The 25,492-nt window shown below is 37.6% G+C and overlaps 2 protein-coding genes across 2 annotated transcripts in view; both read left to right on the top strand.

The window, feature by feature from the left end:
* The window catches only part of LOC134840536 (centriole and centriolar satellite protein ofd1-like), a 370,655-nt gene extending 347,706 nt beyond the window's left edge, over nt 1–22,949 (top strand). Inside the window, exons 2-16 of the mRNA XM_063856415.1 lie at nt 13,354–13,434; nt 13,557–13,820; nt 14,086–14,248; nt 14,537–14,750; nt 15,067–15,264; nt 17,543–17,675; nt 18,270–18,389; nt 18,594–18,671; nt 19,233–19,344; nt 19,607–19,677; nt 19,868–20,058; nt 20,908–21,169; nt 21,276–21,453; nt 21,564–22,437; nt 22,628–22,949. Of these exons, the coding sequence (XP_063712485.1) occupies nt 13,363–13,434; nt 13,557–13,820; nt 14,086–14,248; nt 14,537–14,750; nt 15,067–15,264; nt 17,543–17,675; nt 18,270–18,389; nt 18,594–18,671; nt 19,233–19,344; nt 19,607–19,677; nt 19,868–20,058; nt 20,908–21,169; nt 21,276–21,453; nt 21,564–22,437; nt 22,628–22,754 (3,057 nt within the window). The 5' untranslated portion in view covers nt 13,354–13,362 and the 3' untranslated portion in view covers nt 22,755–22,949. The remainder of the gene's footprint in view (nt 1–13,353; nt 13,435–13,556; nt 13,821–14,085; nt 14,249–14,536; nt 14,751–15,066; nt 15,265–17,542; nt 17,676–18,269; nt 18,390–18,593; nt 18,672–19,232; nt 19,345–19,606; nt 19,678–19,867; nt 20,059–20,907; nt 21,170–21,275; nt 21,454–21,563; nt 22,438–22,627) is intronic.
* LOC134839476 (phosphatidylinositol-glycan biosynthesis class W protein-like) lies at nt 9,872–11,619 on the top strand. Its single transcript, XM_063855044.1, has one exon. It carries the CDS (start codon nt 10,009–10,011, stop codon nt 11,419–11,421), a length of 1,413 nt encoding a protein of 470 aa, XP_063711114.1. The 5' UTR covers nt 9,872–10,008; the 3' UTR covers nt 11,422–11,619.
* Nucleotides 22,950–25,492: the final 2,543 nt, after the last annotated feature.

Below are 25,492 nucleotides of genomic sequence, written 5' to 3' on the forward strand. Positions count from 1 at the left end.
CTAATTTTTTTTGGGTTCTTCCGAATTGTAGATCAGAAGACACTTACGAACAAGTCGTGTTTTGACTTGCATCGATTAATGAAGGGAAGGTAATTTCAGGGTTTTAGTAGATAAAATTTTTGATTAGTAGGTTTGGGTTGGGGGGGGGGGTTTAATACTAGAGCTTAAGAGGTGGTACTAGGGACAGTGACAGGAACAAGAGATCCGACTGTCCCAACACCGAGGAACAACAGATCCGACTGTCCCAACACTTTTAAGGGAGGTCTTGGGACAGTGCGAAGTGTCCCAACACTTGTAAGAGGGGTCTTGGGACAGTGCGAAGTGTCCCAACACTGGTGCGAGAAGTCCTGGGACCATGCGAAGTGTCTCAACACTTGAGCGAGAAGTCGTGGGACAGTGCGATGTGTCCCAACACTTGTGCGAGGGGTCTTGGGACAGTACTAAAAGTCCCAAACACTTGTGCGAGGAGTCCTCGGACAGTGCGAAGTATCCCGACACTTGAGCAAAGGGTCCTAGGAGGGTAAAGAAAAGTCGTGGGACAGTAACGAAGTGTCCCAACACTTGAGCAAAGTCTCCTAGGAGGGTTCAGAGAAAACCTGGGCAGTCCCAACACTTGAGCGAAGGGTCCTAGGAGGGTTCAGAAGAGTCCGGGGACAGTAACGAAGTGTCCCAACACTTGAGCAAAGTCTCCTAGGAGGGTTCAGAGAAGTCCTGGGACAGTCCCAACACTTGAACGAAGGGTCCTGAGGACTGATATTGATTTAGATTCAAAACAGTTTTAGACTAATTCGACTGATTTTAGCTTTAATTACGCAATATATTTATCTATATTTTTACATATATATATACAACTATATATATAAGTGCAATCGGATTTTACAACAGGGACTTGTAAATACTAAAATTGTAATTGAAGAAAATTCTATATAAAAACCATGAAACGAAGTAGGGTATCGATAACCGAAAGGAAGACAACAGGACCAAAATAAAATCAAACCTCGTCGCAACGGAAAGCAACACTATCAAACCCGAAAGTAATGAAAAGAACATTTTTTGGAAACTACCCTCCCAAAGTAACCCGTTCTATCCATTGAAACCACAATCTCAGATCTGCGTGAATCGCTTCTGAGAAAACGTTTTAATTTTGTGTTTTTTCTTGATTTAGACTATGATGAATCTTTTAAACCAATCTGTGATGATTAATATTAAATTCTGGTCGTTTTGTACTGCGCTTGATTTTGCTATATTTCAAATAGAAAGTTTGGAGAAAACGAAAAAATTTCTGGGATATTGAAACTCCGGAAACTTTTTTTTTAAACTGAAAAAAGAGGAATGGATATCAACCCAACTGACTCATTTTCTCTTCTTACTTTATTACTCCCACGAAATGGGGATGTTGAAGTTGATTCAGGCCTGTACAAAACAATAGAAGATGTCCACAAAATTTGTATCAATAATGCAAAAAATGTGAAATTTGTTTGTTTGAATTTTCAAAGTGGTATTGGCAAACGCATGCAGGTAAAAAAAAAATTGTTCAGGAAATAGGTGAAAATACGGTTTTAGGAATTTGGAAAAGATTGTTAAAAAAAAATGATTCGAAGTTCAGGGATTTAGAACCAAAAACATACGCGATGACAAGATTTGATAGACAACCTTCAATAAAACTAAAACGTGGTGGTGTTTTGTTGTCTTTACCAATAAAATTGGCTCCAAAACTCAGAGAAGTTTACACTTGTTTAAAAAAAGAAATATGAATCATTATGGGTTGTATGCAAATCGAAGATTAACGTTGTGAGAAAAGAGAAAATACTGATAAATTTGTGAATTTGTGTTATAATCCAAACAAAACGAATTTCGTTGATTTTTAGAACAATTAACACTCAAAACTGACAACGCCTCCTCTGTTTGTAACGAGATAAATTTCATGCGTGATTATAAAATGAATTAGTTGAACAAACCAGATAAAGAAGATATGGAATCTATCATTACTCCTTACAGATTAAAATTTTTCGGTCCCAATGATGAGACTGGAATCAGTGCTTCGGCAAAGACTCGTATCGATTATCTCATTAATGACTATAAAACATAAGGAAACGAAATTTGCTTTGATACACCTTACATAACGGACCAATTTTCTTCACTTGTTTTGATAAAAATAAAATGTAAAAAGATCTTGCCGAAAATTATTTTTACTTTCAACAAAGATGATTACCGTAAATTAGAGTTTTGAAAAACTCTTTTCGCTCTTCCGTGCTTTCAATTATACCAATGCGCAGACGCCCAAACCAAGTGTTCCTTAATGATAAGTTTAATTTCTAATGCTCTTCACCAACATGCGGCGATCAAAAAAAAGTATTTTTGAATTTTAAATTGGTAATTTATTCTTTAATGCATTAGATGTGCTAAAAATGGAATGCTTCGATTCAGAGTGCAAAAAAACTGAAAAGTAAGCAAGAATCACTTTCAGCTAATTGAAATTAAAATACCAAAGATAATTGGCAAAACTAATGCCTGTTCTGTGAATAACTGGCCAGCCTAATTAAAGATAAACAAGAAAAACATTCGCTAAGAGTCTAATCACTTCTGAACACATTTCAGTATAAGTAGATTTTTCCAACCAGGTTCGTGGTTCTTGTTCAAGCGGGAGCAGAATTAGGGCGATACAAAAATCTTGAAATTATCGAAATGATAACTCAGAATTGAAAAATTGCAAAAGTTTTTCATTTATGTGTTCTCAATTTTAGGCGAGTTTTTTTGGCTCCGTTAAGTCTCAACCTTATATTCTAGTTAAGTCATAACTTCTACCCTATCATTTTCAGCACACAAAACTGAAGCAATGCTACAATTTACTTCAAGAATTAAAGGTCAAGAAACCTCTGGGACCTTCTAACGTACCTGCTGGGGCAATAAGTGACGGCCAATCTATATTTGTGACCAAAAATATTTTACTTTTTTTGTTATTGATGTCTGCATAGATGAGAAAGTTTTTCCATCTGAACTAAAGATAGCAAATGTCACACTCTTATTCAAAAAATATGACTCGTTGGATCCAAAACCTTTTCGCCCTAATCCAAAATTTGTACGTTTTCCAAAATCTTTGAAAAATTTATTCATGCTCGAATAGCAGCCCATTTGAACAAACATCAAATAACGACGTTTTAGTTTGGATTTCGCAAAAAGTTCTCAACGCAGGATGCATTGATTTACGTTACAGAAACTATCCAAAAAGAAAATAGACTCTAAAAGAATTGTTCATGCAGCTTTATTGGATCTTTAAAAGGCATTTGACTGTTTTTCACATCAAATTTTGAAAAAGTAAAACATACTGTATGGGATTTTCAATGGAAGAAATTGCTTTAAATAAAAATTTTCTCGATGAATGTGTTAATGTGAATCGAGTTTTGTTGACTAGATTGATGCTAAAAGAGATGTGCCACAAGTCACGGTACTAGGTCTACTTTTGTTCAATCTAAATATCAATGATCTGCGAAACTTAATATCGCATGAATCGAAATTTTGTTCATTGGCATTTTCCTGATCTTTCTGTTGGAGGTTTTTTAGTGGCTTCGTCGCTGTAGCAGCTCCTGTTTTTTCACTAATTCTGAGGAGAGTTCTACTCTTACGGCATCATCGATTGTTCCACAGGGTGTAGTCACCCCAGAACCCGGCACACTCCTGTTGGCCACGAGACGGCCAGCGGCTTCCACCAGCTACTACATGGTGCTATCCAAGACTGAATCACCCAGGGGTCGCTTGGATCCGGATTGTCACTCTACCGGTTCCTGTTGGGACCTGCAGTTCCGTTGTTTGACTTAAGTCAAGATGCGACAGAAGATCCTTCGGGGACTGCCCACAAGGAACAATCCCTGCATGTAATGGTCGTTCCTTTTTCGATACTCTCAATCGCTCCGATCGCTCCTTATAATCCTTCCTCAAGCCTTCTATTTCTTCTCCTTGTTTCTTCTTGCAGTCTTCAAGTGTCTTCTTTATCTTACTTAGTTCTAGCGAAGGTTTTTCTCACTCGGTCCACCTCGGCTTTTGTTTCGTTCAGATCTTCCATCGTTTCAATCGTCTGTACTTCTTCCTCAACTCTGAGTCTCTTGGCAGGCACCACTGTGAGCTAGATGAGGCAACCTCGCTTCTTAATTCTTGGTGGAAAGATTGTTGTCTACTCCTTAAGCCGGGCCTATCCCGGTTTTGTGCGCCAAGTTGCTTCCTGAGAGAGTTCAATTTCTCCATCGAATAACACGCAGACTTGAGCCATCCAGCACTCCTTGTTCGCCCCAAGCCGCCATCAGCAAGATGTCCGTGGGGCGGTCCTAACGGTTGTCATGCCCCATGCCCCAAAACGGATGTTTTTCAGAGCAGCCGTCAATATGGCCAGCTCTGGGTCATTCTGGGCGTAATCTCTTTCCAGTAGCCTACGATAGAGCTCGTCTATGACTGGCCCTACGTATGCCTCAGGCAAATCCATCAGTTCGTCGAAATTGTCCATTCTGATTATTAAATTCGACAAGTTGATTTCGCAATAGTTTCAGGTTCAAATATTAAGATGATCAATCAGGATCTAGAAACAAGGTCACGACCATCACAACTGCCAATCATTGCTCCAATTCATTTTAAAAACAGTCGGATAAGATGATTTTCATCTTAAGATTTATTAAATTCAATTCAGTCCAAAATCTTGGAATCTTGATATAAAAGTTGACAATCCACACTTTCGATCTATTCCTAAAGTTTTTATTTCAGCATTCTTGGTCAATAACACTTTCGAACCGAAGATCTTAATAACGTTACAACATTACACATAACACAGGCTACACTCGATCTTTACTCAACCTATACTCACATAAAAATACTTTTTTAGATTTATTTCTTTGTTGGTATCGTAAAAGATTACATGTATCAGCGCGTACAGCTCCAGAGGATGCAGTCGTCCTCGATTGAGGTCGTATAACGGAAGCGAGACTTCTTTCACTCTCCTCTTCGCCAAGAAGTCTCTTAGTCTCGTCAGTTTCAAAAGCAAACCTTCAGGGTCAACATGCTGTTTCTCTGTCGCCCTCGTCACCAAGAAGCATGAACAGTTCCCTGGTATTTGCAATTTTTTCATTTTTTTATTAATAATTTTTCAGTGCGGGTGAGACCTACCGCCACTCCCCGGACAAAAAGTACCCATCGCCGTCCCCGTCGATCGCATACCGGATCTTATGTTAAGGTTCGACGCCAGAATGAACAATTTCACTTACTAGGCTACCCAGTAAGGATCATTTTTGTCATTCTTAATGTATTTCCTGCTATCGCGGTCAACGTACTGAATCGTGACACTGGTTTTCTTTGGGTCTGATGTCATTTCGTTCAACCATTCTGAGGCAAACAAGTTTGTTAAACCTTGTTCGTACGACTGTTGCTGTTCGACGTCAAATTCCACTTCAGTTTAGACCGATCATCGATCCACTTTTTGTCTTGATCATCGAAAATGTATATATCCTGTGACACGGTTCTCTCCTCCATACCTACTAAATCTTCTCCTTTCTTTTTCAGATCTATCCTGCCCACTAAGAAGTCCTCTCCGTAAGGATTATACTTCTTTGCGGGTCTTGCCCTGTCACTTTGTCTTGTCTGCATTGTAAAGGGTAGATCCAGTTTCTTTTTGGTCTTAACTGGGTTAAAAAGCTTAATCCGGGAATCCAGAAGGCTTCCGCGATTCAAACCAACCTTCCAGCTCCTTTATTTTTTGCATCCGCTAGGCGCGGAGTGCTTTGTTTATGGATCTGCCGATCATGATATCAAAAGAATAACACCCAGGAGCGCCATAAAGTTATATATGTAACATTCGCCCGGAAGACCATACCAAAGGAAAACAAAGTTAGAACCTAAAACGTCTGACTAGCGTATAAACACAGCTTCACATGACTTTAACCGTCATCAACAGACTCGGAAGCCTTCAAGAGACCCTTGCTGACCCATCGTAATGCAATCACTACGGGTTGGAAGAGAGTTCTTAGGGTGTCTAGAGATAATACCAAGTCGAGGGAGTCAATATTGAAGGAAGACTTGGCGAAGAACGTGAGCTTGAGCTTGCATAACTTCTTTTGCTTGAACAGGGAGTCCAAGGTGCAGGGTTTGCCAAACCAAGCGAAGAGATTGCAAGAGCATAGGGAATGGATGCGATCCTACGATCAACTAAAAGCTTGGGAAGAGATCGTTGTCAGCTCCGATGACGAGGAAGAGCTGTTGAGGAAGATTACAGTGTCGAATGCATCAGGGCCCAGCACCTCAAGGGCGAGGAGCACGAAATGAGCAATATGCTCAGAGTCGGATTCTTGAGCCTTGAGCGGGGAAAAGAAAGGGGCTTGTGAGTGAACTCAGATGAAATTTGAGGGCACGTAAAAGACATTTTAATAAAAAATTACTGTTACTAGTATATTATGACTACTATATAAATCAGAATGCTGCATGACAATTTTCTGAATGGGTGAAGCAAAAGAAATTTTAATCATTAGCTTACAAAGCGGAAATTCACGGTGCAGGTGTATGCAGATTCTGATTGCTGTTTAGCGATAATGTGACAATTTTGCATGGTTGTGAATTTTGGGGTGTAGATAAAGTTAAATCTGCTGCAAACTTCTGTAAATGACCACTGGCACTGTGAGACACACTCTACATTCTGGGGGCTCACTGACATACGACAACACGCGATGAGGACATCAATCTTGCGTCCGGGGAGCATGTGCCAGTCGGTCATATTTGGAAGTTTGACATTGAGCAACGCAAAAGACATGATTTTGGGGTGAAATGGAATTTTTCAAAAATTCGAGTTGAGCATGTCATGCTCTAGTTTCTCGCGACAACTGAAAAAATCAGATAAATAAGATCAGAAGATTCGAACTACAATCGCGGGAAAGTAGTCAAAAATAACAGCGGGAAAATGCTTTTAGCAATTTCCGATACATAATTCAAACGAGAGTAGAGCTGTCTTATTCGAAACAGAAGGCAGAGTGATCGCCAATAAAGAATAGATGTCTTAGAAGTGGACCAGAGTGAACCTTCGGTGGAAAAGTGGACAACCGAAGTTGCCCAATAGTCCAGATCCAAAACTTGTGTCTTGAGTTAGAACTGACTTATTCAAAACTTCTTGAGTTAAACTTGATTATCCCATTTATTCTAGGGTTACTTTTTGTTTTAGTTACTTAATTCTAGAGATCGTGCTGGTATGTGAGTACCCAATTTAAGTTTTTTGAATGTGTTTTATATTAAGATGTTGAGTTAGGGAGAGTTTTTAGGTTGATCCATCTGAAATGGATCAAAGGTCCACTGTTTATAAAAAGTAACTATACGTAAGGTTCCGACCCTGTTTTTAACGGCGTTCGCGTGTTTTAGGTATTTTGAGATCTAAGTATGGGGACGTTCTTATTTTCTAGAGTGGGGTTATTTTGGCAGTGGCCTTTAAGCTGTAATAAAGGTTTTAGTCTCATGTCGCAAGTGAACCGAATTGGCTCCGACCGCTTTGAGGTGGAAAAACGCAAAAGATAGTGTCCCTGACTCTTGAGCTAATGGTTATAGGGTCTACTTTTCTTTAATCTCATGTGTGACTTAAGTAGGCGACTGTTACAATTACTATTGTTTTTGTTCAGTAGATAAAAATCATCATATCCATCAGAGATGGATCAACCCTTTCCCTCGGCTCCTAGCTTCTAATAATCTGAAAAGTGATTTTGATGTTATTTAAATCAATTCAGTATCTACCAGGAAGAGCTAAAATTTGCTACAGTTCAGTGTCTAGTCTTTTCTCGAGACCCTTCTGAATATTTGAGTCCAGTCGAAAAGTTTTCTTGTTGTTCACCAGGAGGGATAGCAAAGTCCTCCCAAAATCCCTCCGAATTTTCGGGAAATACTCCGTAACGATTGTAGCTGCATATCGTTATAATTCGAAATGCTCTTCTGGAACTATCTTCGACTGTTAATTCTATCTGCTGTCCGATTTTCTTTGCGAAAGTCGTCGTTCTTATGCGGGAAACGGACTTTATCCTCCACGGTAATTATCCTCCAGGCGATATCCTCCACCATTATCCTCCATTTATCCGCCATGGAGGATATCGCCTGGAGGATAATTACCGTGGAGGATAAAGTCCTGTACCCATTTCTCAAACAGGGGTACAGGACTTTATCCTCCACGGTAATTATCCTCCAGGCGATATCCTCCATGGCGGATAAAATTTATCCGCCATGGAGGATATCGCCTGGAGGATAATTACCGTGGAGGATAAAGTCCTGTACCCTTCTTATGCCGACAAGCGAAAATCGTTGTTCTGATTTTCGCGCTTTTTCTGGACTCGCGAAAATCAAAATGGAAACGTGTCTTCACAAACAATATTTTGATTTTTGATGTTCTCCATGTCAGTCAAAACTTACCCCTCCCAAGTCGTTCATTTTGTCCAATAAGACCGCTAATCTTTGAACCAGCCAATTCTCCCACTAACCTGCTCCAAATAAAAATTCGTTTCTGCCATGCATTTTAGGCGCTATTCTGGTCGAATGTCATAAAATTACGATAAAATGATATCACCACATCAACGTTCCAGAAAAAAAATCAAAATAGTTCTACACTACTGAAATGAAAACTAAACCTATATGTACAAATACTCTTTTCTTCACATTTTCTTTCCTAAATTGATGATTTTAATGATGTAATAATTTTATCTCATTATATTCAATTATGAGTGAGTAATCGGTATTTGTAACGACACTATTCGACAATTTTAAGCGCAAATGCACAATTTTTCTCTGTAAAATGCCTGTTCTCAATGTAGATTCTGTACTAAATTTTCTTCGAAATTCAGTAAAAAGTTTACATTGACCGAGAGGAACTCCTCAGAGCAACCATTTTTGAAAGTATTATTATTATTTTCCAACAACTTTCTAATGTAAACCGGGTCTGAAAATGCAAGTTTTTCTCATCTGTACTAAGTTTTGCATCGTAGTGAATCCTTTTATGAAAGAGATTTCTAACATACAGAAAAGCAAAGAAAAAATTCAAGAATTGTTATTTATTATTATTTACAGAAGACCCCTCTGTGGCAACTCATGGTAAAGTTTCATGGAAAATCTTCAAGTTTATATGATAAAATTTATATATAAACCACCTTGAAGCTCTCAGGTAAAAAGTAATCATCGATAATTGTAATAGATTTTGTTTTGTTTATTGTAAATATGCGTATCTAATGATGTTGCAATATTTTATGAATTGATAGAAAACAATTGACATACACTTGTGTATTGAAATTAATTTCGATGTGCGAATAAAGTGTTCTTTTTTTAAAAAGAGGAGTAAACTCAGCGAGAGAATGGTAACAATCAGTGTGAAATTTAACTAAACTCAGACGTTTGTTACTCATTCACGCGATGTAAAAAAACTTATTGCAGATGAGGAAAACTGGCATCTTCATACCCGGATTACATCAACAAGTCATTGAAACCAAATATTGATACTTTCACAAATTGAGAATGAAGGGATTGAGAAATTGTGAGATGAAGGGATCAATTGGAGGAAACGGTTGCGAGAATTGTTACTACAGAAGCAACGACTCATTTATTTTGTCAGTTTCTGAAAAATTTTCAGTCTTAATTATTTTAGTAGAGAAACAACTAAGGTTTTGGGCAAAGTCTCTTTTTTTTGAAATTACGCATTCTATCCTTCATCACTTTAACAAATTCCTGCAATATCAAGCAGATTCCTCCAGCTTTAGCTGGGCCAATATTTTTTCAATCGAGACGTAGGATCATTTTGGTTCATCCAGTTTTCAACTTTTTTAAAGTTTTTTTTCCGATTTTTATTTTGTCTGTTGTATTGCAAGTGGTACAAAGCTTTGCTTCGTCACTGTACATTTTTCTTTATTTTCTCGAATCGTTGTAGTCGCAATATCCAGTGCTACATACACAGCAGCCTCTGATCCTTGTTTCAATTTATAGTTGTTTTAAAATCACAATTTTTTTCAGTTTTACGTTACAATGAATGTCTCGGAGTACAGGGATCGTAAATTGGAGTTTGTATCGAATTTGGAAGGGACTTCTATCTGGGTTATTCTGGTATTAACACACCTGTTTTCAACCTTGCCGTTTATTCGCGGTTTTTTACGTCATCAGATGTCAATTCAAAATATATTTCTTTTATTTCACTTTGACTTCCTTTTCCTAATAGTGCCAACTTTGACGTTTGTTACCTTCGCGTTTCGTAAATTGTTTTCTTTAGCTGTTTTCGTTCACGCGATATTTATAATTTTATGTTTTTGCTCACGATTCAAGAAATGCCAAACCGAGAAAGTCCTGAGGCCTATAATTGTAGATGCCGACAGTAGGGAGGTTCGCTTCGTCTGTAAGTCTATTCTCAATATTGTTACCGCAATTTGTATCTTAGGAGTTGATTTCCATGTCTTTCCTAGAGAACTTGCAAAAGTAGAATGGCATGGGACAGGTCTTATGGGAGTCGGAGTGGGAAGTTTTGTCTTTTTCAATGCCTTCACTACTAATCGCCAAGATAACTTTAATATGTTTATGACAACACTTTTTTTGATGGTTATTGGGATAGTGCGATCCCTATCTGTGTTTTTGACAGGATACCATAACCATGCATCAGAGTACGGAGTCCACTGGAATTTCTTTTTAACTCTTTCAATTGTGCAAATAATTTTGTTTTTCGGAGAAAAGTCGATTGGTCTGAAAAAAATTATAACCCTGGTAGCTTCAGTTTGTCTCGTTTTACAATACGCGTTAGTTAAATGGTTGGGCTTCTTCATACAATTTATGAATGATCGATCAAACGTGGTTTTGGCCAACATAGAAGGAATTGTCTCGCTTCCTGGTTTTCTGCTCATTGCTGCGATGGGAAAAGTGTTTGGCAAACTTTATTTAGAAAATTTTCCAAACTTGAAAATCGAAAGTCAAGTAGTCTTTACTGGTGCGATAATCGCAATGTTCTTGTGTGTGCAGTTTTGTGTGGAATTTTTCGTTGAAGCAGTTTGCAGACCAACAGCTAATCTTAGTTACGAATTATGGATGGCAGTTTATAATTTGGATATGATATGGTCCGTGATTTGTAATTTATTTATCGTTTCCTTGGTAGCATCTTTGAGTAATTGTAATTTGGCGCTTATCTATGGTAAATGCGAAAAATGTTTCACGGGAGGTCGAGTTGAGTGTGGGTGTTTATATACAGCAGTCTACAAAAATCAGCTGCTCTTCTTTTTATTGGCCAATTTGTTAACTGGTGCTGTAAATCTGTCAGTTGACACTTTGGAAGTGGATAACTTTATTGCAATAGTTATATGCCTAGCCTATATGTATATACTCTGCGCGGTAGTTGTGCTAAAGGAAAACTGGATGACTCGTTATAAATTTGGAAGCACGAATGAGAAAAAAAGTTGAAAAATATTAGCCGTGAATTGTTTCGAAAAACCATTAGAATTCTTAATTTAAATGTAAACAAGACTGCTCGTATTAGGGCGAAGCCTTGAATGTTCCGATTACCTTTTAAGGTTTATGGAGCAGTAATAACATGAAAAAATGAAATAAAATAAAATGAATTTTTTTTTCTAAAATTTGAAATTTTCTAATGAAAATCATCACCCCACACGCCATTTAAAGTACAAAAATGTAAATTTCGTTCCTTGTAACAAATTAATTATGGCAAATAAGCTTCGTTCAACCAATTTGGAACGTTTTCCTAGACGGATTAAATTCACGCTGTTACGCGTTAATAGCGCGAATTATATCGCGCGTTAATAGTCCCAAATTGGTCAAAATGGCAATGTTTAAACCCTCATAACCTTACGTAAAATGGTCACAGCTAAAATATCTTTTCAAATTTAAGCTCAGGACAACAAAACCTTTTGAATGATATAAAAAAAATTCCGTCAAAAATGGCTGATTAAAAAGTCGAAATTTGTCTGAAGAAAAAAAAAACCCACCCGAGCACAAATATTCCGTTACTTTCGTATCGAAAGTCGGAACAACAAGGATAGGCGGTTACTGTGCAAGTAGCACAGAATGTTAACGACCATAGTTATAAAAAAGTTTTTGTTCCGACCATTTGAAAAATGTGGAGGAACTTTGTCTTCGGGTGTTTTAGTTTTTTGTTTTCCACGCAAAAACAGGTGCCACAAATACTCATTCGAATGGGTCGATTGATATATCGCTTTAAATCCCTATCAGTCGTGATTCGAATATTTAAAAATTTTCTCAGTGTTGAGAGAAAACCGGTTTGAAGTATTGGTTTTTGGCCTGATTTCGAGCTAAAAAGATGAGCGTTCAGGCTTAAAATAGCTCATTTGCGCTTAAATTAAGCCGTAAAAATTTAGTTTCAATCAAAAAAATTTACTGTTTGGGGTTTTTTAGTGCCATTTTGGGAATCAAGATTTTAAAAAATATCTGCAAAAAAAAGTAGAAAAATTTTGGACAATTTTTGAGTTTATATACGATTTTTTCCCTTTGCCAGTCTTATTTCTTCAAAAACTGTTTTTCAATTGGCCTAGTTAACTATGACTGTCGCATTCGCCTATTTTCTCTGTGTCTCATTTTTTCACCGCACAAAAAACAACACCAAGTTGAAAAAAAAATTAGTTAGAAGTCTATGGTCGCAACTTGCGCAGTAACCGGCTATCCTTTTTTCAAATGAGTGTCGTATATTGAGTCGTGTGATAAAAAGATCTGAACGACAAACTAGAGCTAAGGCATGTTCAACAATCATAGTAAAATAAGCAAATTGGAAAACAAATAATGGCTCAGAAAAATTATTAGTGGGAATTATATTCCATAAAGGCGCCAAAATACTAAAAAAACTAACTTTAGTCAAGTTTGTACGGCTTAAATAAGCGATTTTAAGCTAATAAAATTAGCTACTGTAAGCCTACTCGCTAGTTTTATTTTCTCGCTTTACTCGCTCGAAATTAGACGAAAAATCAAAAGTATCCAACCGGTTTTTCTCGATACTGGGCAATTTTTTGAAATCTTAGTGTCGTTTGAATCACTACTAAAAGAGCTTTGATATGATATATAATTTAACTCACTCCGATGATTATTTGTGGTTTCTGAATTTGCGTGAAAAACAAAAAAAGTGTTAAAATGAAGAAAAAAAACACACCGGAATACTAAGTGCCTCCCCATTTTTCAAATGGTCGGAACAAAAATAGAACGTTTTGATTTTGTTTTTGCTTTTTGAAAAAACATTAGAAACTTTGTACATATGTCAATAGTGAGCTTCAATTAGTATCAATTAAAATGTTTTGAACTGATGTGTAAATGTTCGCCTTTTTTGATTTATTATTTTGCCCGAGCAGCTCGTGTAATTCTTCTATTTTAAGATGTGAAATGGACGAGGAATCATTCAGGAAGGAGCTTTACCACTCCTTCGCAGCCAAGGGACTGCCTGATGTTCTCAAGGTAAAAAAATTGTTGCCAAATATTAAGTATACCAAAACTGTTTGACCCTAAACAATGAGATCTATAAAGCAACGGCTTATGTTTCAAAGTTCAAATTACTGTCAAAATTCAAAATCTTTCAGCTTCACATGCGGAATTCATTGGTGAAGAACCTGCAAAAGGGGACATACGAGCAGAGAAAACCGAAGAATGATCTCTCGGCTACTCTAAGTCAGAAAATAGCAGACAAACTTGTATACAGACACTTGCATAAGAGTCAATACAAATACACATTATCATTGTTTGCACCAGAAGCTGCTCTTTCGGCGGCAGATTTATCCTCTAGCTTAGAAGAGATTTTACAACTACTCAATGTGCATCCAGGTTCAATTGCCTTCAGAAAAATAGTTAGTAGAACTGTTTTTTTATAATTAGTATTTTCAATTTGAAAACTTTTTTTTTCGATTTACTTTCTGGACTCCTGAATTATTGAGATAGCCTGGTAAGTGCAAAAAGATTTAGTTCCTCAGTGAAAAGAGCAAATCAACCTGTCAAAGGAAAAAAAATTTGTCAACTGTAAATAGTTTTGTTCGCGTAAAAAGAAAGAAGACTCTTGCTAGTTCAAAAGAAGGTTGTTGGTTGAATGAAGTATCAAATTGATCTTCCGCTCAGAAAGAAGTGCTGGTCTCTGGTGGAGACGATGGAAGTGATCTGTGGGTAGTCATCAAGTGTCTCCTTATGTGCTTCGGGGCTGATCCGGACTCATCTGGGACACGCTCTGTGTCAATCCAAACTGGATCATCAGTGTTTGACAAGAGTAGCGCCCTCACATTCTGTGAGTTGCCAATTTTTAACCGAGAAGAACTTAAAAGGGATGCAGATGAAGATCTCAATTCAAGTAAAAAAGAAAAAAACGTTGCCAGATAACTTAAACTGTAAACCGCTGGCTTTTTCTCGGAAAATCTCGATTTATTGGTACTTGATATAACTGTGAAAGAAGTTTTCATTTTACTTGTTAAATTTGGTCAGTATAATGGTATGTTTCATGAAATTCTTATAATGGTGAATTTAGTTGAAAAACATCCTGACTGGAAAGGAGAGATGTTCATGTGTTTTTTATCAGCTGACAAGATGCGTGCCATCGACGAAGAGTTCGAGGAGCGTGAGAGGGCGAACGAGAGAAGTCTAGCAGAGAGACTGACGGAGATGGGCAGACAGATGGAGATGAGGTATGAAGAGAGATTGAACGAGGAGATGAGTAGAGTGAGGGAGAGAGAAGTGACTCAAGTGAGGCTGGAGTTGGAGGAGAGGATGAGACAGCAGACGGCCACTATCAAGTGAGTCTACTACACTTAGTGCTGCTGTTGTAGCTACGATGCAGACAGAAGTTAATCTTGGCTTAATTTAGAATTATCGATGATTTCTAATTTAAAAGAATACTTTTCAGCCAGGAGCAACATTTTATCCTGGTGGTATCAAAACGCCGAAATAATTTTATGAAAATACACAAATTTTAATACCCAAATAATGACCCATGGTCTCTGGCGCCACACTCTTATGACAAACCGTTTTAACTTCGTATCTTCTAACTTGTCCACTGTTTCACTGGCCAGTTATTCAAAATTCGTTTTAAAAAATTGATGCATGTTTCAGAGCACAGCTAGAGTGCAAATACGAGGAACGTCTTCTAGCTCTGCAGAAGAGAGAGGAAGCTAATCTAGAAAGTACTCGAGTGAAGACGCAGACGATAGAGAAGGAAGCATATCATAAGAGACAGTTTCTACTCGAACAAGTGGAGTCCATTCGCAAAAGGGAGATTGCACTCAATAGACAGGCTGATCTGCAGCAGAGGTGATGTTTTGTTTTACCGAGTTTTGCATTGCCTTGAATTGCTATGCAGTTTTTCACTCGCTGTGCATGTATGACTTATTCAAGGACATCTGAAAACGATCTGTAGATCCAATCTCTCAGGTTGTAACGATCTCTCAAGTTGTACTTCATTTACCTATTTTCTGCCACATATTTTTATGTGCATAACAAGTTTTGATGAAAAATTTGAACCAGGGTTTTGACGTTTAATGAAAAACATGTATAAATTGTAATCGTATAATCCGGTAAGCCAAACTCGCAATAAAAGACAACTTGCGACGGAAGACAGTCCGCAAAGTTTGAGGAAAGCGAAAATCCCCAATGTTCAATTACAAGACTGCTCGAATCAGGGCAAAGCCCTAAATGTTCTTACTGCCCTTTAACTGGTCTCGAATAGTTTTTGGCAAATGAAAAATTCCCTTACTATAATATAACTTTAAGTCTTAAAGTTTGAGTAGTTTCTGGAATTGATAAGGCCAATTTGCTGATTGTGTCCATTCAGTTTGGAACGAATTTGTTGTGCGGGTTTGCTCCCTACACATACATAATTCGCGATTTACTTTCAGCATCAAAATAGAAAACGAGTAGTTCAGGTAGACTCTTGGCAGGTTAACATAGTGGTGTGCGCAACCGGCGAAGTCCACGCTGATCAAGGGATCGATCCCTCGAGAGGAGAAATATTTTTGGAAATTGGTATGAATTATAAAAAAAAACAACTACGAGCATATATATTCCTCACTTCGAAAGTCGGAACAATGAAGTTGAACCGCGGCATTGACAAGAAGCGAAGACTTGATCCACTGCTTATATACGCCACGTGTATTCTAATACGCTTGGTTTCGTGTTTGTCGCTGAGATATTTTGTTGATTCTAAGGTTGTTAGGAGATTTGTTCAAATCATTTTATATTTACGCGTTGTCGCTTTTCCTTAAAGCTTACGAGCTGTGGGGTTCTGCTCGTTGTCTTTTACTTAGGTTGATGGTATTACGGTATAATCCGACTACCGTATAACCTTAAATAGTATGTTCTTAAATGCGTACCATCGTATAACTTGAGATCCAAATACTAGCTCAATTACAGCAATCGGCCAACCAAGTTTTTTAGACGAGCAAAGCTTGTGTTATAGCATGAATTCTCTTTTTTCCCAATCTATGTCGCAAATATTGTTGCCACGCAAATATTGTTGCGACAAAATGTGTTCATTTTGAAAGTGTTCATTTTGATCAATAACCAGCTATTAAGTACATACAATGCTAAGGATATTAACACAGACTATTATATTACAAATAACACTTTAGTTTCAAGATATCATGGATCTGTAGCGTAGAGGTAGGGAAGGAGACCCGCAACAAAATAAGAGGGTTCGAACCTGGACAGTGTCGGATATTTGTAATGAACTTTTTCGTATACTAGCTAAATTGCTTCCGCTCTATAAATTGAAGCATGTTATTTGGTAAGTTTTTTTTTTTCAAATTGACTGGTACTGCTAATGTGTCTTATTGGCTTTCGTCAGTTAGCAATTATGTAGTCTCATAATTGGCCTGCGTCACTTAAGAATTTTGTAGACTCAAAGTCTTACTCTCTCAGTTTTTCCTTGTAGCGTTATCGGTCATATTTTTGCTTGTGTATGCGAAGTTCAACTTCGCCTCTGTGTTAAGATAGTCAACATTCTAGTGTTCAATTGAAAATTCAAAGTCTCAAAAGATGGCCGTTAATCAGTTTCGTATATTATATCCGAATTTCGAAAAGATTGACGGATTTTTTTTACTCGGGTTGTTTTTTCCCCAGCCAAATTTTGAATCTTAACCTGCCATTTTTGCTCTACTATCATGAAAATATTGTTTGCTTAAGGCTGGAAATCAAAACGAAATTTCCCCTCTGACATTTGTTGCAAAGGTATAGGGGATTGAATTTGGCACTACTGCGACTGCTATAATTCAAAATGGGATAATTTACGCGCGACCGTCCTATTGAAGGGTAAGGGGGAAAGTTAAATCATTCGAAATTGATTGGATGGAAGTTATTTGTTCTAATTGATTTGTTTACAGGCGCTAAATATATCTCTTTTTACTTAAGCTTGCGTGTGGGGAAATACAATTAAGATATACAATGAAAAAAGAAAAGGTAAAGTTATTTTGTACATTCTTAAAGTTTTGCAACCAAAATAATTTCATCCTCGTTAAAGGGTGGTCGGGGCATTCAGCGCTTCGCCCTGACACGAACTGTCTCGTTACTAGTATTAATCCGCATTTAATTTCAGAAACATTTCTCTGATGGAAGCCAAAGTGGCAGAAGCTGAGAAGGCACTGGAGATGAGAGAGAGGGCAGTGCAACAACTGGAGACCCATTATGACACGAGACTGAGTCAAGGCGAGAAGAGGATCCGAGAAGAGGTATAGTGTACATGTAATTGATTGACAATTATAGAAAAAACTGTCACTGTAGATAATTCAATAAGACCTAGTTTTGAAAAAGAGCTACTGTAACCGCGATAGATTTAGTTAGTCTCATGCTGCTATTTTTTCTCGAAGTAACAGCTTTGTACAAGTGATCTTTTGGTTCGGTATCTTTTGTCATGGGAGCTTTTGGTACGGTATCTTTTGTCTTGACACCTTATAGTTTACAGGGGCTGAGTGGATTTGAAAAGTGAACCTTTTGTCGTACCTAACATATATGTTACCGCCGCGCTAAACCGGCGAAGTAGATTTCTCGAATTTGCTATACTTTTAAAGTAAGCTGAGCAAATGATTCAGTGATTTTGCGAGAAACGTTGTTAACCTAAAAATCTATGTTCGCGCCTGTTCATCGAAAGCGTAATAACCTACCTGTCAAAATAGAATGGTGTAAACCCCACAATGTTGACAAGCTATAAAGCTTACTGAATGAGCCACATTTTGGTTACTCATGTTGAAAGTTGTGTTGGAAAAGTGTTACTTGTTTTTTAAATGTTTCGATTAAAGTGCGTCTTAAACTATGGGTGTTATCAGATCAGAAGTGAGTATGTGTCGAGAGTGTCGGCAGTGGAGCACGAGGAAGAGAGATTGAAGAAACAGAAAGCGGAAATAGAGGCATCTGCTGAAAAGTTACGCAGACTCCACGAAATTGAGGTCAGACAAATTGAGTTTACTCCTTGGTGTTAGGAGTTCCTGTTGTCCTCGAAAAAAGGCGTTTTTTAATGTAGTGAATGTTAAGAATCCTTTTTGTTTTTCAAAATTGGGGAAATTTCCATGGTCCTTTTGCTGCATTTTGTGCTTGTTAAGGAAGTATTCATGACTTGCACCACAAGCGGTTTATATCAGATTATGTTGTAGTTGAAGATGGAGCATTTGAGAGTGGAGCTGGACAGTGCTCTGAGGCAGAATGAACTCAACCAGGCCAGACTGGACGAGGTCAGTTTTTGCTTATGCGTTGTTATTGTTGTATTGATACATAGAGAGATACTTTGAACCTCATAGAAATATTTTTTTTTGGTCATACATTATTTATAATATTAAGAATAGCCAGTTGCTGTGCAAGTAGTCAGAAGACTTGCCTATAGCTATCTTTGTGGAATTTACAAAAAATTGTTACTGTTATTGGAGATAGGAGTAATTCGGTTCTCCGATAATAGAGGGTTCTTCACTCAAAACTGGTCTATCAACCAAAATTTTGTGAACCGTTTTTTTTCTACTTTGAGATGACTTCCCAAAGTTTATAAACATCGACCGAATCACGACTGAAAAAGCTTCAATATGATATAGAATGGGAACAAGAAGCTCGAGAGATTTGTTCGGGCAACGTTTATTGGGAATAAATGAGAAAAGTTGGCGTCTCAAAGACTACTCTTACGTTTTTCGAGACAAGCTTGTTTTGGAACGAAAAAAGGATAATTTATTGTAAGCTTAAAAGCACTTAAAAGCAAAGTTTTTTTTTGTAGTTGTCACCTACCTTAAGTAGACCTAATTTTTTAGACGTCAGACTACCACAAATTGCGCCAGGAGAACATCTACCTCACCGAGGAGGTGGAGACTCTGAAGAGAAACTTGGACCAGGTGCTCACTGCCTCCACAAGACTCAACACCGGTGAGCATTGATAGGTTCACTTAAACAAAAGACTCTTTGTAGATCACAGGAAGGTTTGAAAGTCGAACTAGAATGAAAGAAAGAATTTATTTCTCCATAATCAGATATATGCACAACAGTAGCCTCCCGGTTTGGAACCTCCCTGTTTTGAACATTATTCAATGAAACTCAAACTAGTTGTTCATATTAAATACGAGTTGTTCATATTGAGTGGATAGACTAAGTGTACTAGACCAAAAGAGAGTTGGTGTGTGCTATTTAGATCGAAATCTGATGTCCAAGGCCCTCTCAGAACAAGGACCCTCTCTGCTGGGATCATACGCCTCTGCCAGAGTTAGTATTCATAAATGCAGGTGCAATTAGTTTCTGAGAATAATTCAAACATTCACTTTTAGTCGTAATAATATTGAAATGGCACTATTCAAAATGATAAAAATAACGGAATTTTGTCGTTTGGCATAGTCGTTGTATTATTATTTCAATACCTCTAATAATGAATTAAAGATCAAACCATTTTTAATAGAGACAAAATGTGGCAGCCAGCTCTTCGCGAATAGTACCACCACTCAACATAGACCACGAAACTCAAAGGCAGCCATTTTATCCTTCTGTCGGAGAAAATGTAGTGGACGCCCATACATCTGCCATAGTGCGACAGATGGCAACTGAATTGGCACAGCTGAAATTGCAGCTCAACACACAGCAGCAGCAAACGTAAGAAACCCCTGCCGACCCAAAGGGTCCCCCTTTGTACTTTTTTGAGTTATCCATTTTTTGGCTGACTGACCCTAAATTTTTTCTAAAGGCGCCTTTGGCACCAAATCATAATAATTTTGAGGGGGAAGCGCACGCCGAAAAAACGCGATTTTTGGTCAAGATTTTCCAAAAAGTGCCTAAAAACGCCTTTTTGGCCTGTTTTTCAAAAAATTGCATACGGCGCTGAAAATTGTGGTCAAAATAGGGTCTTTATAGTGATTTAGGAGAGCTCAGAAATCAATTTGGTCGACCTAAAAAAAGGTGATATTTTTTAAGGTGAAAATCCACCCCTCGAGAAAATCCTAGATCCGCCCCTGTAAGAAACAGTGCTTAGTATTTTGTTTTAAAATTGCTATTGCAAGTTTTAAGTTCACTATTTAACGTATCGCTCTTGCTAAAAATCTGATCATCTTCGTCGTAGCAACTGCGGATCTTGGATTTTCTCGAAAGTGCTGCTGATTTTTTCTCAAATTTTAGGTCAACCAAAACAATTTTCCGGGCTCTCTCAGCTCAATTAAGACCGTTTTGACAAAAAAATTTTGCGCTTCAGGCTAAAACGGACGTTTTAGGGCTCTTTTGGAAGGTTTCGGCCAAAAACAGAGCCTTTTTTTTGGCGCGAGCTCCCCTCTTACTTGTTGTATATGGTCATCAAAGGGAATCCCTGGCAAATTCCCTTGCTTCTTATTAAGAAGAAGGTTCTTGGATAAGCTCGGCTAGACGAGGCAAATTTGTTTTCAAAAAAAAAATGTCGAAAAACGAGTTCAGCCAACACTGGTTCCATGATTTGAAACGAAAACATGTTATCAGGTCGAACATACCGGCTAGTCAGGATCCTGCAGCTCCTATCACAGCAGTAAGAAATACCCACAATGACTCAACTATTCTACACGATGACCTCCCGGATGTCTCAACATCTTCCGGAGGAGACGAAGACTTTTTGACAGCACACCGGGTAGTGGCTGGCTACTCAACGATGTTCCGAAAGCAGAAGGACGCGATGTCTTTCGGAGGACTGCAGTTCCTAGCGGATAGCAGAAGCACTATGCAGAATCTAGCAAATGAAGCAGATGTATGATATTTTTTTACTTAAAAGATTTCTCATCTTTCTGTTTCACTCAGTCTTCGGAAGAAACGTCTGAATAAACTCTAATGAATTTCGCAAACGTCAATTTTAGCACTTGGAAACCCGCTACAAGAGCTATTCGGAGCGCATATCGATGTTGGCACAAGAGACCTACAAATTGCCAACGCTACAGCAGGAAAGACGACCAGCTCAGGAAATCGGAGCATCAACTACCACAATACTAGCTGACAGAGGAGCAAACCAACCCTTGGTCAATGCAATTGCTGAAAGTGAGTTGTAGACGTTTTTGTAGTAGTTTAAAAGATATTGAGTTTTTTTTCGGGTCTTGGTACACAAATTAAATGAGATGACTAAAATTTTCAAAAAACTGTTTTTTTAGATGTGCCACAGAGTCGAGTAGCAAATACTTCAGTGGCGAGTCACGACATTTTTCCAGAACGCCAAGCAGATGTCACCAAAGCACATGCATCTGAGGTCATTTATGATAGCAAGCACGACATTTTCGATATTGATCAAGTCCTAAAGAGCGCTGAAGATGATTTATATCTAGAGAAACAATCTATTGCCGGACTGGGAAAGAATGCACTGGCTGCTGCCAGAGTTGAGCAAAATGATCAGTTCAGTATTGGACATGAAAGTGAAAAGAAAGATAACCTAGCCTCTGCGTTCAAAGCCACATTGCAAGATATAAGTCAAAATCAGTCGAATCAAGAAGATTCTGATCGACTTCTTGCCAGAAGCTCTGATGCTGGTCGTCAAGATGTGCTTCGTGGTGATGATTCTTTTGAACTGCAAACTTCTCTGCCCGTTAAACCGAGTGACGGATCAAAAACTGCTGAGAAAGATTTAGCTGAAGTGGAAGAAGGCGTCGAGGAAGCATTGGAAGATAGCTACTCTGATGATCTGGAAGACGATGAATCTGAAAATAACGAAGAAGACTTAGATGTTAAGCCAGGCATCAATTTAGTGTCAAATAAGAATGTTCTAGAAAATTCACATGACGTGCATGCTGGCGGAGACGTTCCAGGGCCTTCACTAGCGCCAGTAGTTGATATGAATAAGTCACTGGAGTTGAAAGCTAAAGAGCCAGCACCTGAAGATCAAAAACGAATGTCATTCAGAAATGTCTTTGCGTATTCGGATTCATTTCTAGACGATGATGAAGAAAACCAGCGAGAAAAGAGGAAAAAGAAAGATGACATATTTTCTGACAGTGATGACAACGCGGGTTCTATTAAGCCAATTGGTTCCAGGTCAGCCCAATTTAGCTGCAGTTTTTAACATTCACGCTTTTTTAAGTCGCTTTTTTTCAATTCAAAGTTGGACTATTTGTGAAACTGGGTTCATTTTTTAAAAGCAGCACTCACTGCGACTCTGCGTTTAACAGTAACTTTCACTAAACTAAAAGTCTGACATTTAATCTAAGTTTCGAACTTCATTCAGGAACTTTCAAGATTCATTCGACGATTTCGGAATCGAAGACTATGACGACCCTGTGCAAGTCGAAGCGCCTTCTTTCGAAAAACAAACTTCAGCTCCATTAGACGATGGATCAGAAGAGTCTTTTTAGAGTTGTAATCTACCTGACCGGTGAACAGATTCATTGTATTATATTTGTAAATAGTGTACATAGTCGTTTTCGTTAATGTGGATTGATAAATTTGAATGAGTTAATCAAGAATTACTATTATTGAATACAATTTTTGTTGAGCTTCATTGTCCAAATTGTTCAAATCCTGAAATCAGCGAAATTTTCCTGGCTTGATGGATGTTTTTAAAGTTCTATTTGTCCTTTTTAATCGTCAATGAACGGAGTGAATACATTTATATAAGTCCTGTTGATTTTTTTCGTTGTTCGCACTGATTTTCATGTTTTTCGTGGTTTGAATTTTGATTTTGGAAGTTCAATTCAAATCAGCTATAAGGAAATGAAGTTACGCGCTCCAAAGACGACAGATGAAATGAAGCGAGAAAAAAAACATGACTGACTTGAGATTCGAAAGTGGATTTGATTGATCCATTAATTTCAACCTGGCCTAATTTTATCATGTATCTACAAATTGTTCTTTGAAATTCGAAAATTGATGCTTTTTTTACCTAAGCAATGTTTGTGTTATAGTATGAGCTATCTTTTTTTCTACATAAGTCGCAAATATTGTTGCGATAAAAATTCTATTGAAAGCGTTCATTTTGATCAATAACCAGCTATTAAGAACAGCTAATGCTAAAGATATTAACACAGACTATTATTGTTCCGACTTTCGTAACGAAGTAGCGGAATATTTGGTGCTCGGCGTGGTTTTTTCTTCAGACAAATTTCGATTTTTAACTAGCCATTTTTGACGGGATATTTTTTTATTATTCAAAAAGTATTGTTTTCCTGAGCTTAAATTTGGAAAGATATTTCACCTGTGATCATTTTTCCTAAAGTTATGGGGGTTTAAAAATTGCCAATTCGGGACAATTAACGCGCTATATATTTCGCTTTTAACGAGATTTAATCCGTCATAGAAATCGCTCCAAATTGGTTGAAGGAAGCTTATTTGCCATAACTGATTTGTTACTAGGAGCGAAATTTATTATTTTTTACTTGATATGGCGTGTCGGGGGATGAGTTTCACAAAAAATTTCAAATTAAAAAAATTCATTTTTATTTTATTTTATTTAATTTTTTCATGTTATTACTGCTCCATAGACTGCTGTATAAGTTGAGACATGCTAGTTGGTTAATTTTTTTGTTTTTGAGAAAATTGACTGCTAATGCGTCATAATTGGCCTGCGTTATTTAAGAAATTTTGTAGACTCAAAGTTTTACTCTCTCAGTTTTTCCCAGTAGCGTTATCGGTCATATTTTTGCTTCTGCATGCGAAGTGCAACTTCGCCTCTGAGTCAAAAAAATTTTCACTCAATTTTTTGAAGCGAAAGCAAGTCTAAACCAAGGATAGCCGGTTACTGTGCAAGTAGAACAATGTTTCGACCAGAGCCTTAAAATACTGGAAAAAAGTTTTTTTTTCAAATCTGTCGTTAGTTTCGGCGTGGTGTGATAACAGCAGCTGAACTAAAAGCTAGAAATTAGGCATATTCGACAGTCATTGTAGAAATAAGCAAATTGGAAAACAGTTTTTGTAGAAAATTAGCTCGCAAATGAAAAAAAAGTTTCCAAAAAGGCGCTAAAAAACTCACAAAAACTAAGGTTACTCGAGAAAAACTAAGCTTTTACATTTTAAGCTAGGCTATTCTAAGCTTAGAAGTCAATGAATAAAGCTACTGTAAGCCTGCTCGCTCGCTTAATTCGCACGAATTAAGACCAAAAGCCAAAATTTTCAAACCCGTTTTTCTCGACACTGGGAATTTGTTTCGAATTTTTTAATGTCGATGGAATTACGACTGTAAGGGATTTAATATGATATAGCACTCAACACTCTCCGATGATTATTTGTGGTAGCTAATTTTGCGTTGAAAAGAAAAAATTGCCGAATACAAGTTCCTCCCAATTTTTCAAATGATTGGAACAATTTAGTATATGTTGGCTGTTTTACAAAAATCATGTTTTGTACAGTTAACACTAGCGAACTTAGTGTTACAATACTTGGCGATGTTTTTGAAATCAGAGAATGTCTCTGGGGTAGGTTTGAAGCAAGGTGCATCTTTTTTTTTGTGATAATGCAAGAGATTAAAGCGTAAGTTGACCTTGAAAGAAGTGAAAATCAAGCCGTTTTTTGTTCCTACCACCCACAGAATTGGGAAGAACAATGGCTTAAGGTTTTTTCCTACGCAAAATCAGTTGCCTTCAATTTTTTTCTGGAGCATCGCCACATAGTTATTGGACGTATTTTGCAGTTTTCAAAGCCTAATTTTTTTTCGAAAATATGATTACACATGCGGGAGCAAGTGTCTTATAATCGGAAACTAAACATTTTCCAGTAAACAACTTTTCTTAGAAATCGTACTTGCTTTTCTTACTTGCTTTATTGGTGAATCGTAGCTCGAGACTTTCTCTCGTTTGACCCTGATGTAACACGATTGCCATATACTCTCGGGACTGGGATTCCCGTCCCGGTCAGAACTTGAAAAGAAATTACCGAGAAAAATTGAATTGTCTGACTTTTGTTTGGCTGCTTAGTTTTTATCGGCTTATTTGGCACATCGGGGAACTTTCTTGCGCTGTCGGCAGTTTTCATTATGGATGCAAATGTTTTTGGTTTACTCCTGTAATTTGTATTATTAATAGCCCTGAATTTGTATAATTTCCTTCTTGTTTTGCTTAAAAGCTTTATTCGGCCTAAATGGTTTCGGTTTATATTGTGT

Source organism: Symsagittifera roscoffensis, chromosome 2 (genome assembly GCF_963678635.1).
Source record: "Symsagittifera roscoffensis chromosome 2, txSymRosc1.1, whole genome shotgun sequence".
Classification (NCBI taxonomy): Eukaryota; Metazoa; Xenacoelomorpha; order Acoela; family Convolutidae; genus Symsagittifera; species Symsagittifera roscoffensis.